The sequence below is a fragment of the Pungitius pungitius genome, chromosome 6 (genome assembly GCF_949316345.1).
Source record: "Pungitius pungitius chromosome 6, fPunPun2.1, whole genome shotgun sequence".
Classification (NCBI taxonomy): domain Eukaryota; kingdom Metazoa; phylum Chordata; class Actinopteri; order Perciformes; family Gasterosteidae; genus Pungitius; species Pungitius pungitius.
In genome coordinates this window covers 14,665,745-14,684,743 of record NC_084905.1, presented here as the reverse complement: position 1 = coordinate 14,684,743, position 18,999 = coordinate 14,665,745, and the positions used below count along the sequence as shown (strand labels likewise).

The 18,999-nt window shown below is 42.2% G+C and overlaps 3 protein-coding genes across 5 annotated transcripts; 2 read left to right on the top strand and 1 right to left on the bottom strand.

The window, feature by feature from the left end:
* Positions 1 to 29: 29 nt before the first annotated feature.
* LOC134131243 (uncharacterized) lies at positions 30 to 1,428 on the bottom strand. Its single transcript, XM_062562990.1, has 5 exons — positions 987 to 1,428; positions 840 to 904; positions 451 to 736; positions 259 to 305; positions 30 to 174 (listed from the first exon to the last, which is right to left on the bottom strand). The coding sequence occupies exons 1-5, from the start codon at positions 1,074 to 1,076 to the stop codon at positions 30 to 32; spliced, it is 633 nt and encodes a 210-aa protein (XP_062418974.1). The 5' UTR covers positions 1,077 to 1,428.
* Positions 1,429 to 1,998: 570 nt separating this feature from the next.
* Positions 1,999 to 6,509, top strand: edc3 (enhancer of mRNA decapping 3 homolog (S. cerevisiae)). 2 transcript variants are annotated; one of them, XM_037451309.2, is made up of 7 exons: positions 1,999 to 2,153; positions 2,364 to 2,529; positions 2,652 to 2,878; positions 2,974 to 3,312; positions 3,663 to 3,816; positions 3,905 to 4,122; positions 4,230 to 6,509. In XM_037451309.2, the coding sequence occupies exons 2-7, from the start codon at positions 2,366 to 2,368 to the stop codon at positions 4,562 to 4,564; spliced, it is 1,437 nt and encodes a 478-aa protein (XP_037307206.1). In that variant the 5' UTR covers positions 1,999 to 2,153; positions 2,364 to 2,365; the 3' UTR covers positions 4,565 to 6,509. The 2 variants fall into 2 exon arrangements, with proteins under 2 accessions (XP_037307206.1, XP_037307205.1); XM_037451308.2 differs by having other exon boundaries at positions 1,999 to 2,529.
* A 35-nt stretch (positions 6,510 to 6,544) lies between these two features.
* Positions 6,545 to 18,566, top strand: LOC119195958 (tyrosine-protein kinase CSK-like). 2 transcript variants are annotated; one of them, XM_037451311.2, is made up of 13 exons: positions 6,545 to 7,251; positions 11,931 to 12,029; positions 12,137 to 12,250; positions 12,408 to 12,517; positions 13,837 to 14,056; positions 15,507 to 15,600; positions 15,718 to 15,783; positions 15,993 to 16,092; positions 16,191 to 16,281; positions 16,364 to 16,437; positions 16,815 to 17,010; positions 17,106 to 17,192; positions 17,549 to 18,566. In XM_037451311.2, exons 2-13 carry the CDS (start codon positions 12,015 to 12,017, stop codon positions 17,732 to 17,734), a joined length of 1,353 nt encoding a protein of 450 aa, XP_037307208.1. In that variant the 5' UTR covers positions 6,545 to 7,251; positions 11,931 to 12,014; the 3' UTR covers positions 17,735 to 18,566. The 2 variants fall into 2 exon arrangements, with proteins under 2 accessions (XP_037307208.1, XP_037307207.1); XM_037451310.2 differs by having other exon boundaries at positions 6,545 to 7,441.
* Positions 18,567 to 18,999: the final 433 nt, after the last annotated feature.

The window sequence follows — 18,999 nt, the reverse complement described above, 5'->3', positions numbered from 1 at the left end:
AAGAGTAAGAAATCATTTAGAACATATAGTTATTCTCTTAAACAAGAACGAAGATTACACACCTGTCTGTGAAAGACTTCATGCGTCATCGGTAATGTTTCATTTGATGGATCACTGCTCCCTCTCTTCAAAGCACACCTCATTTGTATAAGGTCTTTCTCCAGCTGTAGGACCCTGGTGGATACATTTTGCATGAGGACTTTCAATCTTTTTTTCAGTGTGTTAATTTCTCCAGTCTGTGTGTTTTGCTGCACTTACTTTTCGTGAAGCTCTCCACGTTGCCGACCCTTCTCACACTCGTTATCCTGCTCAAGAGCACCCATTGTTTCTGACAACTGAGGTGAAATACATCCGTGCAATTCTAAAACAATGCTGTGCTCAGAGGAAACACTTTTCAGCATTAAATTTGTTTACATAGACATTAATAATTCATTTTCTGTTGGAACTTACCTTGTGTTTCATGTCGAGCAGTTGTGCAGCAGTTATGTTTGTGTTCAGCTGTGAATTTCTGGTCCTCAGTTGTTCCAGCTGAGTGTCCAAATGCTTGTGAGCATCCCGCAGCCACTGCACCCCTCCTGCTTGTCTGACGTTACCTTCACATCGGGAAGCCCTTAATTCAGCCCCCGGAGATGGTGGAAAGGTTCGTGTAGCACCCTCAGATACCAGATGGGACAATGACTGCCACTTCCTCAGGCTCGGGTCAGTCTGTCTGAAGCCACCAGCGCTCCCAGATGTGCTGGAATACATTAAGTTGATCGGCCATAACTTCTTTCATCCCCGCTGGTAAATTAATATTACTATGTCTCAGTTACTTAAAAAATGAAAAATCTCCCCCTTACTTGGTGCTGACTTTGGACAGGAACTCTGTCCCAGAAACATGTGCCATACCACACCATGCTGAGGTCTAGGACGGAAAACACATTAAAACATTTACACTTCCATCAACATGTTTTACCAGAAAAACCAATACCACATCTGAGTTTTACCTGAGCTCTAAGGCGTGATTTGGTGTCCCACATATCCAGGTCCGAGGTGAGGGTGAATGGACTTGAACTTCTGTACGACGGTCTAAACATATTGGAGTGTCTTACTAGGTCTGAGTTGTCTCTTCCCTTTGTACGGTGGAGGTTAGAATCCTCGTCTGCCCACGTGTCCGCCCAAGCTTCAGGGATAGGTTTTCACACAAGGCCGATAGCTTGAGGTGTTTGGCTATTCTTGGATGATGAGCCTTAATATTTCCACTGTTTGCTTGATGATAAACAACTACTTTTAACATTACATGATTATTATAATGTGCTTGTGACAGATTTATTTTCTCTAAATATGAATTGGTTGATTACACCTTATAGCCATATGTAAACACACTTAAGTTTGGATACTAACGTGTATTCCTGTACGGTACCGTGGTGCAGAAATCCTCTCCTCTCCCCGCTCGCTTTCAAGACTCACACAGCGTTGATTACAAGCTTTTCCATGGTTACCTGTGTACACAAGAAGCAGGGAGGTGGGTGTGCCATGCGCTAACACTTCTGGGAAGGTCTTCACATGATCTCACTCAGTCTGCTGACTGGCTACTGGTACGCTTGGGTTGTTAAGAACAACTTACAAACAGTGATCATAACACTGATTCTAGGTCTGATTCATTATGTATAACAGTGAGTTCATTCAAATGAAGTAAGTATCTACTTTGGGAATACTGACAGTAATATATATTTTTTAATGTTCTTATTTTGAATGAAGTGAATTGTCAAATAGTGCACAGCTCTGTGAGAAATATTGCAAGCAACTGACTAATTCCAAAGTTGTTCCATGGGATTAACGCTTGATTAGGCACATGCGTTACATTGGACTCAGTATTTCAAATTAACCACAACAGAAGCTGACAACAAAAGCTGTTGATAAAAGATACCGCAGTATATTTCTGATTTTATTCATTATCATGTTGACTCAAATTTGTTGCGCTCTTAATGTGAAAAACGTATTTTAAAGGAAGCCGGAAGCTGTCATCTAGACGCTGTTAGCCCCATCTTTTGACCATTCAATAAGCTAAAAGCTAGCAGTTTCAAGGACCTACGATTGCCCTTTTAGCATTTAATTTGACATTTTATTAATTAGTGTTCTTTAGAATTGTGTTCCGTGTCATTTTCTAAAAGGTACAACGCTATAAGCTCCTCACTCTAATCAAATACATCGCTAGTTTATCGGAATTAACGATGAATAACAGGCCGACGCTAATGCTAGTCAGTTAGCATAACTTCGACAACACCACGCAAATTATTATTTATATTGCGTCCAGCTGCCATAAAGTTTTTTAATCGACAGTCCGTGCTTGCTTGCTAAAACGACTCTTTAACGTTGCGCAGACATGGCAGCGGACTGGTTGGGTAGTTTGGTGTCAATTAACTGTGGGCCAACACTGGGAGTCTACCAAGGAGAAGTGGTGTCCGTGGACCAGTCCAGCCAAACCATCTCCTTAAGGCAACCTTTCAATAATGGAGTCAAGTGCCCTGTTCCTGAGGTCACATTCAGGTAAAACTTTCCACACAATGTTTACTCATTAAATGTGTATTACGAATGCTGCTGATTGACACCCAGCATTCACCTTGTTATTAAATATAGTATTCTACTCTTCCACCCCCCCCCCCCTGCAGTGCCATGGACATAAAAGAACTCAAGATTTTAGATATAAAAAATGGCAATGCTAGAAATGGCTCTTTCGCAACCACCAAGGCAGGGAGTGCCCCAGTCGCAGTCCCAAAGGGTGATCCCAGGTCAGTGGAGAAAGTCAACTCTCCTCAGCACAGCTCCAAAAGCTACGGGGAACGTCACCTAGACGTCCCTGGCCAGCCAAAAGCATTTCGTAGAAGACACAACTCCTGTAAGTGCAATGTAGTACAGCTCACTCACTCACTCATTCATTAGTTATTGCTAATTGTTGCTGTGTTGAGATTTGCAGTGTTTTCTTCCCATCAGGGTCATCTAGTAGTCGAGGGGCGAACCAAGTGACGCCGAAGAAGAACGGGGCAAAGAATGGTCAGATGAAGCCCAGAGATGACGAGTGTTTTGGGGATGCCGTGGACGACGGGCTGGATACAGATTTTGATTTTGAGGGAAACCTGGCTCTTTTTGACAAAGCAGCGGTTTTCTCAGAAATCGATATATCCGAGCGCCGTAATGGTGCGAGGTCACGTGGGACTCCTCAGGATCAGACTCCCACACGATACCGTCACGATGAAAACATCCTGGAGGCCAAACCCATTGTGTACAGACAGATTACCGTACCGCAGCCCGGGGCCAAAGAGTACTGCACCGGTACGTTGTTTCCCTATTTAATGAGCAAAAGGCAGTGAAGGCAAACGCAGCATATAGTAAAGATTACACATTCTGCTGTGGGTTTCATCAATAAAGCCTGTTGCGTATCCTTACAAATGTTTTCTCCATTAAAATACACTTCCCACTTTAGTTGTAAACTTAAAAGTTAAGTAAAATACTATTATGTTTGTTAACCATTTTTGTTGTGAATTTCAAAAACAATGTTAGATATTACTGCAGTGTGTTTTATTGTTCTGCATCATTCATCTGGTGAAATTCCTTGTATGTACTTGGCAGTAACCAGTTCAAATTCTAAAATATTCAAATCGGTGTCGTCCTTCTCCGTACAGATTCTGGTCTGGTTGTTCCCAGTATACCCTATGAACTACACCAGCGACTGTTGTCAGTCGCAGAGCGCCATGGCCTCTCGCTGGAGCGAAGACTTGAGATGACTGGAGTGTGTGCAAGTCAAATGGCACTCACATTGCTCGGTGGGCCCAACAGGTAAGCAATCACCGATGGTTTGTATGTTTAGAGCGGCCTCGGGCTATAAGAATAGTAACTGGTGAGTGTGTGTCTGTGATTCTTTCAGATTCACTCCCAAAAATCTGCACCAGCGTCCCACAGTTGCTCTGCTGTGTGGGCCTCATGTTCAGGGGGCTCAGGGCATCAGCTGTGGCCGTCACCTGGCCAATCATGAAGTGGAGGTCATCTTGTTTCTGCCCAATTTTGTCAAGATGCTCGACTCCGTCACCAGCGAGCTCACCCTCTTCAACAAAACTGGTGGCCAACAGGTGTCCAGTATCAAAGGTGGGCATATGTTTCTAATTCTCTTATCTTGCTCAGTTGTTGTTGTTTTTTCGTTTTGCCCTCTACCTTGAGATTGTGTTTTTCATTTCTTCCCTCCGACTCCACAGACCTCCCAGACAGTCCAGTGGATCTAATCATAAACTGCCTGGACTGCCACGAGAACACATTCCTGATGGATCAGCCATGGCACCGAGCAGCTGCAGACTGGGCTAACCAGAACCGAGCTCCAGTGCTCAGCTTGGACCCTCCTGGTGGTGGAAAGGCACAGGCAGTCGAGGCCAAGTGGTCCCTCTCTCTCTGCCTCCCCCTTCCCCTGGCTGAAGGGGCTGGCAGGGTTTACCTGTGTGACATAGGCATTCCTCGCCAGGTGTTCCAGGAAGTGGGAATCAAGTACATTTCTCCTTTTGGCTGCAAATTTGTCATCCCCTTGCACTCTGCATAATGGGACTAGTTGGTGAGCAAGACACCTCCGTGACCACACACAAGGTTATGGCGCCTTAAATTCCAGAGTTTATCCTTAATGTTTTGACCTATTCAACATGTGAATGGGACCAGTGTTCTCAGCATTAGTTCTATGGGTGGGATAGTAAAGAGCTTTATTAAAAAAGTAAATGTCAATCATCAAAAGTGTCAACCATCATGTATTCACATGATACGAAATTATATTTGTACGATTTCTTTGAAACTACAGCTTAAGTGGCAAAAATAGTGTTCAGTAGTTTTAGATCAAAAGTAAAGACATAACATCAAAACATTTCTGAATTGCACTTGAATTTAACGTCATTCCAATACCATCCGGTGAAATGGATGTTGTTACATAAATCTTGATGAGACGATAGAAATCCACCTTACATTGGATGTACCTTTGCTAATGGTTTGTTTTAAATCCAGCCAGGTAGAAGGCGCTCTGTAACTGTCGCTTGATATTTTGGGATAGAAAATCCATTGAACAAAATGTGGATGGTTTGTCATGAGTCATTTTGAAATTTCAATCTAAGCCAGGGTTTAAAGGAGCTGCTTCTGCAGAGGATCCACATAGCAGCAGTTTCATTATTTCATAAATTAGTTGTTCATGATAAGGGCTTTGATTGGATGACGCAGCAGGCAGAACCCCCCCGATACGCAATTTAGCCTTTTAGATGCTAAATGTGATGATATAGAGCTTAAGTTATGTGCCAATGCAATCCGTTCAGAATCAGTCTACAGCCGTTAGTTATGAGGTTACATTTCTGTTGCTTTTTTAAAAGACTTGTTTTGTGAACACAAGAAAAACTACAGATCCTGTGTAAAAAAAGAAATACAAGTTTGGCTGTCTACATTTGGTTTAGTGCTAAAAAATGAATACTGAGCAGATAATAAGTTTTTTAAACCGACTTGTTGAAACCTGCGAGGCGAGCCACGCGACTCACTGACTGTTCAGGAAGATCTTTAGTTGTTTGATTAGTAATGAATGCCAACGAAAGGTTTCCTCTGGAACATACTTCTGTTTCCCTTTTGCTCTCCATTGTTTTAAAGGACCATACCTGTGCGTTTGCAAGTTTGCTTCCTGAATTACAAATATTGGTTTGTATTTTATATTTTTTCATATTTTTCTATTACCCCTGTGTAGAATAAAAAAACAACAAGACAGTAGCTACATTATTTGCAGATTTAAAAAGTACCGCCTTACACTGCACTAACACAGGAATGTATATGTGGCTTTTTCTATAATGGACTATTTTAGGTGAATTCAAAAATGGAGGACAGCGGATGCCTGGAAGACATGAATCTCTTGGTATAAAATGCAGTATAATGGTTGTGATGTTAAAAGGAAGTGATTTGTAAAAACATGGAGGTATGGTCTTTTTAAAGTTACAATCTTACAGGTATTTCGCACTTAATATTAGCGTTTGTAGTTTTCTAAAATTGTAATGCGCTATATTTGGAATGTGAATGTGTTTCTGGGCAAAGCGGCTTGATCCAACCTCACAATGATCAAGATTCTACTAACTGTTGAGCTCCCTTTGAACCAGATGTATTTTTTTTTTAGGCCTAAACAGTTATTTCATGTATTCCCCGTCTTGATAAAAGAGGAAGGCTGTTTGTGTACTTAACCACTGGTGGTATTTCTAACGTGTAGACTGTGAAATCTAATTCATCAGAGCTGCTCGACGTGTGCTGCCTCCAGTCCTCGACTGACGTGATGTTTTAAAGTCCAGCCGATTGTTTACATCAACATGCTGATCTCTCATTGTTTTTTTTCTGTCTAAATTCACTTGCGGAGGGCTTTGATACACTAGTTCAGGTAGAATGACATCTGTGCACAAAGGGTTTGCCCTTTTTCAACATTCCTTCGTCTCCTCTGTTGAGACAAGTCTACTCTGGAGACATCAGCCGGGGGACTGGAGGGGGGGGGGGGGCGGCGGGGGGGAGAGGGGGGGGGGGTGTGAGGTGTCATGCTGTCTTTGGCCACCAGGGGGCGTGAACCCACCGGTCTATTTGCTCTTCCTTATTCTGCTGTAAACGGCAGCTTGATGCTTTATTTCCTCACTCAGCTGTATTTCTCCACTAAATGTGCCGAGTCACGCTTCGTGAGGTTTAGTTTTCCCGTTTCAAATGGCCCGGTGTGCGCCGGTTGTTGCAGTTCGGAGGGGAGAATTTGCCTGTATGAGTGAGAGGGAGGTTTCGTCTAGACAGGAACGGTTTTTCCTTTTCGGGTGCGAAGTCCACTGTCAAGCGTCATGTGCATGAAATGACTGTGCAGTCCTCCGTGACAACAATAATAAAACCTTTCAAAAAGAAAAAAGAAAATGTTCACCGTCGCTTCGTCTCAGTGGTCCTATGGAATTCCCTCCACAAATAAATTCAGTGATCTATCTTTAACTCGACTCGTTTCCTATTGACGCGCATGTGCACTGCGCAAACGAGGTGGGGCGAAAAACTTGAATTCTTCTGAAGGGGAAAAGGAGTGGACCAGTGAGAGGAAGAACCCTAACTCTTCCGAATCGCACTTTATTTGTGCGCCGAGCTTCTCGTGTTGTTTCCCCGCCGCAGAGGCACCGCCGAGGCTGCAGCGGCACGTCTCATCACCCGAAAGGAGACCCTCCCCGAAGGATGTTGACAGGAGACAAATCGAGATCAGTCCGCTGGGTTCGTTGAGGTACTTTTTGGACTTCTGAGGTCAAAGGCGCAGTTCACTTCCTCGTCGGGACTCTTTGCGCTTCGACATCAAACTGACAGTTATTTGGTGAACGGGAAATACTGTGCTGCCTCTCATAGGACAGGAACCGAATCACCTGTTGTTGTTGTCAGAACTAATCGGGGTTTCGCCTGCAAACAGGTAAGAGCTTATTTTGAAATGGTCTGCGTTGTGCGCAAAGTAGCCCTCGCCAAGCTGCCAGCTCGTGCGCTTCCGTTGTCTCGTTGCACAACAACTGGCGCTTGTGATCAAGTGCATCTTTTGGGGTCTGCAAACCTGTGACACGTAGGCCAACAAAAATAATTTAATAATAATTTATTTCTCAACGTGCTTTAGAGTAATTCCAAAGAAGGATTTCTAAATATGCGATTTCCTTTTTTTGACCCCCCCCCCCTCATTTTTGAACTTGTTCAACTTCCTCATCATTTCGGGGTGCAGAAGCTGCATCATGCGGCGCTCCAACCATAATGGTCTTAGAAGCGATCATTGTATCCTGCTGACTCAAGATGGGCCATTTGGACTGTTTCAGAGTGCTTTTTAAACAAAACTGGTTGCACTTGCTCGAATGCTTAACTTGCACAAGGGTTGTTAAAAAATTTGCGATTTTAACTATTATTCCTATTCCTGGGAAACGACTGCAAACGTACTTGTTGTTGGCGTGATGCTTCTCTGGCTTTTTGAAGAAGAAAAAGGGCTGAAGCCTATAGCAGACTTGGAGCTGCACCTCTATGAGTCGAACCAACCTGTAAAGACGGAGGAAGCTTATGAAACAAGATGAAACCACCGCACGCTGCGACACTGTCATGCAGCATGAGCAGCATTGCACTGCATGCTGTGCACAGCACCTCAGCAAGGAAGTGTCCGTTCACTGCTCAGACATGGCCGCTTCGCCTTACATGGTGTTTCTTTTTGACGTGTTTACTTAGTAAAATTGCTAATTACCGCATAGAGGCTGAGGATGTCAAGGCCTTCATTGTGTTCTCTGAACTTTGGAAGGGAATAAAATGCAAAGTCTACTGTAAAGCCCAGGAGGCCAAATTAAGGGGGATTTTCCTCTGACTATCATTGATTTTCTCTTCCTGTTAGTTCGAAGACGGCCTTGTCTTTTTTAGGGTCAAGTTTAATATGTATCTATGATGAACAGGATACTGTTTGTGTGCGTATACCCTATCGGTATGCTTCCATGCCTCAAATTACTTGGCCTCGCAGTCATTAAAGTGATACAATGACGGCCTGTGCTGCGCAGCCTACCGCTGGACTCCGACTTCCTGTCATATATCCTGCAGAGAGGCCTCGGTTGTAGTGAGCAGTGTTGCTCCACCACAGTCCAGCTGCTGTCCCGGAGCCAGAGGGGATTTCCTCCCCAGAGGTTTGTCAAGAACATCTGCAGGCGTTCACAGGCAGGCAGGAGTGAACTATGTGGCATGCAACGCACTCCTTCCCTTTCTGTACATTTCTCACCGCTCGGTGAGCTAGTTTGTATATCTGCCGCGTTTGATAGCTGAAGCGACCGATCATCGTTTCCCTCTTTCGTTCTGCTGCTGTAATGGTGATGATAACTGGGCAGCAGCGTTAAAGCAGTCGCAGAGCATCCTGAGACTGGAAGGTCAGGATGAGGGTCAGATTACACCCCCTGCAGCAAACCGGGGAGGGATGCAGGACCACAGTTAAAGTCCTGCTTGAGTAAAAGCACGCTCAGCAAAGTACACCTAAAGAAATGGCCTTTGTGCTGATTTTATTATTAGATATTATATTATTAATACTGGTGGATTAATGTGTGAAAATAAGAACAGTGAAATATTTCCCTCCCGAAATGTCGTGGAGTGGGAGTCTAGTAAAACTAGTACTGGCAACTCAACGTTCCAAATCCAGTCCAGTTCTCAAATAAACGCTTTGTTGCTTTCTGCGCTCGAGACTGAGCTCCATTCGAAGATGGTCCCATTACTTTTTCGATTACGATCTCAAAGACCAGCGCATTGAGTGACACATTTTACAGATCTGTCCTCAGGACCCCCAGCTGTCCTCACAGCTTTTGCATGACCCTTTCACCCCCTAGATAGAGCCGCGAGTGGCTTATTTAAACAAGAACAAAGGAGATCTTTCTACATTCCTGTCATGTCTTGCTTTGGAAGCTCAAGCTACCACCTGATTTTCACAGTTTATGACTAACTTGCTTAAGACAATAATCAACTGGTTTATTTAATGTCAATGATTTCCCAATTTGGAGTGTAGTTCGATTAACTTTGTTTGAAGTGACACGAAACTTCTATTTATTAGTGATTGTTAGGTTTGGAGTGAATTTGTTCTTGTGCTCGTGACTCCATCCATGATCAGTCTGTCACTGTGTTTGCTTGGGTCATGCACAGATAATGTGTAATTGCATGTAATAAGTGACTAAAGCAATGACCGTGCCACGGTATTGTGACGTATTTGTATCATGAGGTATGTTTTTAAGGCCATTTGAGGGCAAAACGTACAGAACTGAATCATATCCGCCCTACTCTCAGGACAGACAGATGAGGATGATGATGATGGACTTCTCAATGAGACGGGTCAGTAGAAACTCGACAGACTCACAATAACAGCTTTGTCTGCTTCCTGAAAAGAGCAAGCTGTGGTTCCATGTGGAGCTCTCTGGAAATAGCAATGTGACTCCATGACAGACTGACTTCTGTCCCCTTCAATCCGCTGCTGGTGGCCTGCTGCTGAGATGCATTCACTGCCCCGGGAAAATGGGAGTAAAAAGTGCTGTTGTGTGTCGGCCTTGGCCCCGTCGATCCACACTTTGATGAGATCTCTTTGCTCTTTCACCAAAGGGTTTTATGTTGACAGATTCTGCAAGTCGTGTTTACAGAACATCACGAGCAGGAATTCCTGCGTTAAGTAATGATTTATAGAGATTTTAGTCAGAATAATTCACCTACCTAATTAACCTAGTTAGCATTGTTTTATTATCCACGCTAGCAGCATGGCGGTTCGTCAAACACTGTGGTCAAGAATTAAACATCTCAACAGCAATTCGACAATTCATGGATCCTAAATGCTACTGAGTTTGGGGATCTCTTCAGTCCACATGACCTGCAGCATCAACAGCAGGTTGACATTTGGGGTGGCAGGACATTTATGGTTGCTGTTCAACTTTTGTGATCCTTCCTCTTTTAAATGGTTCTGCTGGATCTTTTACAGAAGTACAATTATCCAATTCTTATACAAATGTATTTAAAGTATAAAAATTATGCAACAGGTTCTGTCTTAACTTTATTGTATATTCTTAGATTATTATCATTGGTGTGTTTTTGCAGGCCACGGTACAGTTAATTATACTCGTGTGTGTGTGTGTGTGTGTGTGTGTATACACACACATAGTATTTAAATCAAAAGTACACATAGTAACTATAATGGTGTAAATGTCAGGAATTAGGAACATTTATTACCAAATAAGACATACAAGTACTTTTTATGTTGCCTCGGGTCGGACACACAAGATGAGTAACAAGATACCGGATGATACCAAATGTTTGAATTTACGTTAACTTGAATCACTGGATATCTTTATGCTGTCAAGCATCTAAATAATATGCAGACACACAAAAATAGAGAAATGAAATCTCCCTGGAACTGCTTTCAGGCTTGCAATGAAGGGGTCACATGGCACGTTTAGTTTGGCTTCCTTCACAAAGAGCATCACAGCCTCAAAGCACCGCTAGCATGGCATCAAACGTTTGCTCTTTTCCTGTTATGGCCCTGTGCAGTGTGAAATGTCAAAGTGTAGAAAAGACTGGTAGGAACAGATCCTTCCTAAGCCGATCGGTGTAAGAGACTGATGTGATATCAGAGACGTATCTGAACCTCTCCAGCACGTACAGGAAGTTTACTTTTTGTGACTTAATGTAAAGTAGCAGATGTTTCAAAGCCAGGATGCTCCCTGAGCACCGCCCACTGAGCTCCACCCCTTCTCCATGGGAACTAGGACAAGAAGAGAGGAAGTGGGGTTTCGGGGGTGGATGTTGAGTGTGACTTTAACCCACATGGTCATTATTTTGTTATACGGTTTTTGTGTATTCACCATGGAAACCGTGCGCCTGGGGCGACTCAGGCCCGGAGTTGCAGTCAGTTGCTGCTTTGTTGACGTAAAGCGCCGCTGTGCTGGATGAGTCCCTCAGGCCTGGTCAGATCTCACCACAAGTTGGCATTCCAGCGCTGAAGAGAGCTCTCTTGATTCCTAGGGCGGCTCAGCACCAGCGTGTGTCCATTTTGAGGGGGGAAAAGGAACTGGTCTATTAAATATAATGTAGAGTACAAAGTAGATTGAGTACAATACAACTCACAGGATCCTCGTCTTTTTGTATTACCGCGTCATGGAAACTTTCTGGCCTAGTTGTGAAAGTGCGATAAAAATAAAAAAAAAACCTGTGTCAGTTCTCCTTTTACATTTTTTTTATTTTTATCGGCAAGTTATTTTTACTGACACGGATCAGAACTGCTGATAATATCTGACTATAGCTGACTTGTGCTTGATGCACTTCACCAAGAAAAGCCACAAAGTCCCTTTGTGAGAATTATTTGTGGTTAACCTAATACATTTGACACGAAGGGCGGCAAACTGATTCAATTCCATTTCCTTTCATAGGTACTTTATGTGTGAATCCGTCCAGCAGTTCTAATGGTTGCAGCTAGAAAACATCACCTGTGAGAGGATTGATTCCCCCTCACCATGACGGAGGTCCAGGTAAGACGCACTTATCAAAACTCACTCACACAAACACACACACGTGTCCCATGAGTAACCAGAGAGACGTTTGTTTGCTAATTAGTGATCTGCCCACGTTCCTGTAGACTCCATGGCCGCAAGGCACCGAGTGTGTGGCCAGGTACAACTTTAAAGGCACATCAGAGCAGGACCTGCCCTTCAATAAAGGAGACGTGTTGACAATTATTATTGTCACAAAGGTAAAGCCTCGTGGCCTAACTTGAGTTCCTATAAATATGTGTAAATGTTTCTCTCTCATGCAGCATGCCGGCAGATATGAAAACACCGGGAGTGATTCTATGGCTGCGCTTTAATTCATTCATTTTAAATGTACTTTCTGATATTTTTTGGTTTCAGGATCCGAACTGGTACAAAGCGAAAAATTCCGCCGGTCGCGAGGGGACAATTCCAGCCAACTATGTTCAGAAAAGAGAAGGAGTGAAAGGAGGGAGGCTGAGTCTAATGCCGTGAGTACACACATTTAATGCCGTTCACACAGTTTGGGCTCCCAATATAATCTTTCATTTTAACTAAGGGCAGGATGTGGCACAATTATCGTCTAGAACTCAAAAGTTGCCACTACACCAAACGTGTGTGGCTTTGGCAGCTAGGGTTAAAATAGCTCGACTTGGCCCCCGTCTTACGGCCCCGTGGTTACCGGGGGCAGGGGGGCTATCTGGCGTGGCAGCGACCAGATAGCGACCTGGTTCTCTGAAGGGAGACCGCACTCCGGCTGTGTTGTAATTGCACTGCACTTGTTTCTGCTTCCAGCTCAGCTTTGCTTTGTGTCGTTTCCTGTTGTTTCTCTTCAATCTCAGACTGAATCTATCTAAAGAATCTCCCCACACGGCCGGTCCATGTGCATGCGTGCGAGAATGTCAATTAATTAAATGTATTTATAGAGCGCTAAAGCCCATAATTCATTTTGAAGACTTTGTTTAGACCGACCTTTAAGACACCTATAACCCACACCAAAAAACAAAACAAAGAAAGAAAGATAATATCAAGAATAAAACGACAAAATTAAGACTTAAGCTACTCTTAGCCTAAACCTATCCTCCATTGACCCCAAATCATCACTTATGTGGATATATATACATGCAGACATACATTATATTGTCTTAATTCTATATTTAAAACCACATAATATTGGGGCTCTACAGCAACAACCTGTAGGAATAATATTACTAAATGTACAAACTTGGAAACACCAACTGATGATATGAAATGCTGTCGTTATTGTTGAATGTCAGCCGGCGAGAGTAAAATGGTAAAAGGATCCAGAATTATATCAAAGGAATCTGAACTGCCTGTAATACATAAACAAAAGGAAAACTCTTCATTGTATAACTGTGAGGGAAGGTTTTCTAAAATGATTTGATATTTCAAGAAATGTCCCCATGGAGCCCAATACATATTCAATTACTGTACATTCTGTCACCCTCTTAATAGAGTATGTACTTGTATGCTTGTACCAAAAATGATCAGTGCTACTGTCATACTGCGTATTATTATTATTAGTACGAGTAGCTATGAAAATGACAAAGCTCTGCACCGCAAGTGATTTGACCTGCGACACGCTTTGTACTTATTGATGCAAACAGAAGAGAGTCTGCAGAAAGGATCCATGTATGTTTCATTTGATTTCTAAAATGTAGATGTGGTCATTATCATTGTTATCAGGGCTCTTGTGCTTCTTTTTCTATTGTGTTGGTTGTTCTGTATTTTTGTGGTTGTTTCTTTGCCTCTGAATGCGCTGTTTCCTCCCCGCTTCTCCTCCTCCCAGATGGTTTCATGGGAAGATAACGCGGGATCAGGCCGAGCTGTTGCTTTCCCCTCATGAAACGGGCCTGTACTTGGTTCGAGAGAGCACCAACTTCCCCGGCGACTACACCCTGTGTGTGAGCTGCGACGGCAAGGTGGAGCACTACCGCATCGTCTACTCCAACGGCAAGCTCACGATCGATGGAGAGGGGTTCTTTGAAAACCTCATGCAGCTGGTTGAGGCAAGATATTACTACTTATATGGATATATAAAACAAGGGGGGAGCTCTGGTCTACCGTATGCTTGTTGTATTTTGATTTCATTTCATTTTCATTTATATATATATGTATATATATATATATTAGGGGTGTCAAATGATTAAAAATTTTAATCAAATTAATCAGAATTTTCAGTGGATTAATCATGATTAATCACACCTGAATCCTAACCATTTTTTCTTTCTGAAATGCATACTAAAGATAAATAACAGGACACAGATACATAATTATTATCATAATTATTATTTTTTACATAAATATATGTTATTGATATTTGATTTTTTAATTCATTCCAGAAAATAATCAAATCAATGTTATTTGATAAGTTACAGACTGATTTCCCTGCATGGCTCTAGAAGGGTCTCGAGCCTCTGCAGTTTATCCCACTCTGCTGCGAGTTTGTGCTCCTGCGATGACCAGACATGACCAGACATGTCAACCCTCCCGATGTTTCAAAGCCCCCCCCGAAAATCTCCCGGACCGACCTTTCTCCCGATTTCCACCCGAACAACAATATTGCTGCACCACCCGTCACTGGGCGCGCCGTTTCAGACCGAACAATAATAAAGGTTACACCTTGAAGTCGAGCGCGGCGATTAGAACGACTGGCGCTGCAAAGAAATCCGCTACCACCCCCATTTCAGTGTGAAATATTCCCATACCTGGGAGGATTTAGATCGCATTGGTTTCTCTTCCTCCGCATGTTTCAGAACAGCGCTGCTCTTGCTCTGCTGGGCGGAGCTTTTCTTCTTCTCTGTTCTGCTGCGCGAGAACGGGGGGGGGGGGAAGAAGAGGTTCTTTCCGGACCTGAATAATTTGTCACACTGCGCATGCGTGAAATGCGTCAAAAAAATTGACGTAATTAACAACAAACAGCTAATTAACGCCGTTAACGCGCTATTTTTGACAGCCCTAATATATATACATATAAAACAAGGGGGGAGCTCTGGTCTACCGTATGCTTGTTGTATTTTCCTGTTTAAGAGCCCGTTTCTGTGCTAACTCATGGACCACATACAGTTCCTGGAACAAATAATGAACAGGAAGTCTCAAAGAGGAAGAGTGAACAGCATGCCGAGGTTCTGAACTCTGGGCGTTTAACTCTCCGAATCGTTTTCATGCTTACCATGCGTATTTTAAACAGAAGCATATAGTAAAATAGAGCAGTATGAGTAATTTTACTCTTGCCTTATTTTTCAGTGGTCCAGAATCTACAGTATGTTGCTAATCTGTTCATACAGCCCTCTATTGGTCACTATGAAACACTGCTCACTCAGTCTTATCACCCGTAACCTGTGGAGTTTCCTTTTTGTTAAATTAAGTTTTACTGAAGATTGTTTTAACAAGTTATACAGTTCTATACTTCTTTCATTAAATAATGCCAGGATTCTCTTTTTTCTTCTTTTTTCGTAGCACTACACCAAAGATTCCGATGGCCTGTGCACCAAACTAATAAAGCCAAAGCTGGAGGAGGGCACGGTGGCAGCCCAGGATGAGTTTTCAAGGGGTAAGTTTCACTTTACATTTCATGCAACTACATCCATTCAGCCTTTTTGTACATGCAAAGCATGCGTGAGCCCGTTACGTATCGCTGCATCGTTTCTCTTATTTAAATGACCAACAGGTGGCTGGTCGATGAGCAGGAAAGACCTCACTCTGCAGCAGGCTATCGGCAAAGGAGAGTTTGGAGGCAAGTAGCTTCAAGTTTACACTGCAAACTACAAGTGACCCAACTGTATTTAATCATTTACATGTGGTGGGAATCAGATATGTGTTATGAGCATGCCGATAGGGACTAAAGATGCAAAGCATGCAGGTGATATTTCTTTAAAACAAAATTTGGTTTAGATAAAAGTCATGTGCAAATAACCAACCTAATCTCATTTGTGATCTTTCCAGATGTCATGGTGGGAGATTATAGAGGGACTAAAGTCGCTGTGAAGTGCATAAAGCATGATGCCACAGCGCAGGCCTTCATTGCAGAGGCTTCCGTCATGACGTAAGGAAGATTTTCATTTCTTTTTGTCTTTTCTTTGGAAACGGGAATAAAACCAGTGAGTTGTTAAATCGCACGGCTGCGTTCCTCTCCTTCCAAAGGCAACTACGGCACGATAACCTGGTGCAGCTGCTTGGAGTCATTGTAGAGGAGAACGGAAGCCTGTATATAGTTACTGAGTACATGGCCAAGGTAGGTGGCAGACCGTCTGATACATTTCTAACATTCTTAGTACTTTCATAAAGTTGTAACTCGTCTGTTTGTCTGTTTTCAGGGCTGTTTGGTTGACTACTTACGTTCAAGAGGCCGGACAGTACTTGGTGGAGACGCTCTCCTTAATTTTGCACTGTGCGTATGACTGCAGTTTTCTATCACATCTACAATGACACTGTTTTAAAGGCAGACTGTCGAGTTTTTGATCTGTGGAGCTGTATTGAAGAGCCGATCCGTGGTGTTTGTATTTGTGCCTTTTCAATTTCACACCACTGAAGGTGTCTTTAGGACAACCGATTAGCTCCTTTTTCTGTCTCATAAACACAACAAATTGCAAAGTTTCAGATACATGCAACATATTTTAGGGACAAAAGAGTGAATGTAAACTAAGCTGTCATTATCCCGGTTTTGCTGAATTATTAGGACATTTGTACTCCATCTGATCACAGGACTGAGAGTGTAAAGAAAAAACGTCTTGAGGTGTTAAACTTTGGTTTCTTGTACTTGCACAGAGACGTGTGTGAAGCTATGGCGTACCTGGAAATCAATAACTTTGTCCACCGCGACTTAGCGGCCCGCAACGTCCTGGTGTCCGACGACAACATGGCCAAAGTCAGTGACTTCGGTCTGACCAAGGAGGCCTCCTCCACTCAGGACACTGCTAAGCTGCCTGTGAAGTGGACGTCGCCGGAAGCCCTCAGAGAAAAGGTAAACTTGTTTACCAGCACCGTTGCCGTTACTGTGCTTTGCCATGTGTCAAGTCCCACTGACTGAAACTCCTCTGCTTGTTTTCTTAATAATAGAAATTTTCCACCAAATCAGATGTTTGGAGCTACGGTATTTTACTTTGGGAGATTTACTCTTTTGGCCGAGTTCCGTACCCAAGAATTGTAAGTATCAATACAATATATTTTTAGTACGGTGGCCTACAGAATATATTACATTCTAGATTTGTCTAGATTTGTTCCAGTCAGTCTAGATTTGATCCCTTTGGAATAGTTCAGGGGGTAATGTATTGCGACTTTTACAGAACTTAACAATGCACGATATGTTTAAGAAGAGTAACCACAATGAACTACATTCATTTTAATGAAAATGAGAAAAAAAAACGTTTCCATGAAGGAAACTGTACTGTTTATAGTGTGTTCTTTGATGTGTTCCACATCATTTGCCACAAATCAACCTCCATGTGATGCGTGTTTCCTCTCAACCTGTCTGTTCACCAACAACCTTTTCCCTTCTGTAGCCATTAAAAGACGTCGTGCCCAGAGTGGAAAAGGGTTACAAAATGGACTGTCCAGATGGCTGTCCTGAAGTGGTGTACAACATCATGAAACAGTGCTGGAATTTGGATCCTGCTGCTCGACCAAGCTTCCAAATGTTGAAGGAGTGGCAACAACATATCAGCCAAGGGATGAGAAAAAAAGAATGAGACATCTTACTGAACAGACAGGACAAATGACTTTGCTCTTCTTTCATTTTGACCTCTTGGACCAAAACTTAGGAGGGAAAATTTCAAAAGACTGCCCTTCCAGAGTCCCTGACACAGTTTCCTTTTGAAACATTCTCCATAAACTGTCAACATTATCTGTCTTTGCATCATGTCTCAGCTCACATTTTTTTTAAGCTGCAGTGACTTTTAAGTTACTTTCTGTGCTTGGTTATCAAGATGAATAGTTAACGTGTTTTTTCTTATAACACGACCATGCCTCCAAGCCGCAGTGCCTTTTGATAGATCATTTTTATATACTTGTGTTATTTTTGTGGCATCATTACATTTCATGAAGATGGTAGACTGTAACATAATTTAAACTACGGTAAACAATCCATGGTATCCGTTTAAAGAGGAGCAATTCTTCGAAAGTCAGAATACAGTTGTATTACACTGCTGTATTATTTTTACAGCTTCCGGTACACTTTTTTTCCAAGAATGTTGAATTATTTTGTTAAAAGGAGTAAGTTAAAATAACTTTGTTTGCAAAGTTTTTCAATGCTATATTATTTGAAAAATGTTTGAATCCCTCTTTAAGTCAAAAAGGGAAGGAATTCCCGTGTACAGAATGGTCCCTACTACATCAGCAAATGTTTAATTTTAGAGTCTTTGGATTAAAGCAAATTTTTCTGAGGTTTTTGTGTAATGAGAAAGTGATTTAATATTTTTTTTAAGCTGCCATTTTCAACAATAAAAAATTTGCAATAGCAAATATATTTACCATGTTTTCTCATCAGTCAATTAGGTAAAGTACAGCTACTTTATATAAAAGGAATAAATAAAAGCCTATTATAATGTTCCTGTAGTACTTTACTTTTTTTAATTAAAGAAAGCAAAATTGTGCAAATTTCTTCCAAGTAAACAGCAAACTAAATATGAAATTTTTGCAACACAAAAGAAAGAAATTAATAAGGAAATTTGAGTCATTGTATTCATCCAGTTGAAACTAACCAAATATATTTTTGAAGGAAAGAAAAAAAGTCTTTACAAAAGATGACATTTTTTAACTGAAAGTGAAGTGAGCAGAAATTGTAAAGGTCATAAAAACAAACTGGATTATTTTTAGTAAGCGATGTTGTTAAGTGCAAATGTATCAATAACGATAGGTATATTTTATTTCGTTTTCCTGAAGGAAGTTGCTTGGCGGAGCAATATGTAGTTTACTACCACAACACTTTGTATCTGTACGATTTGTACTATTTTGT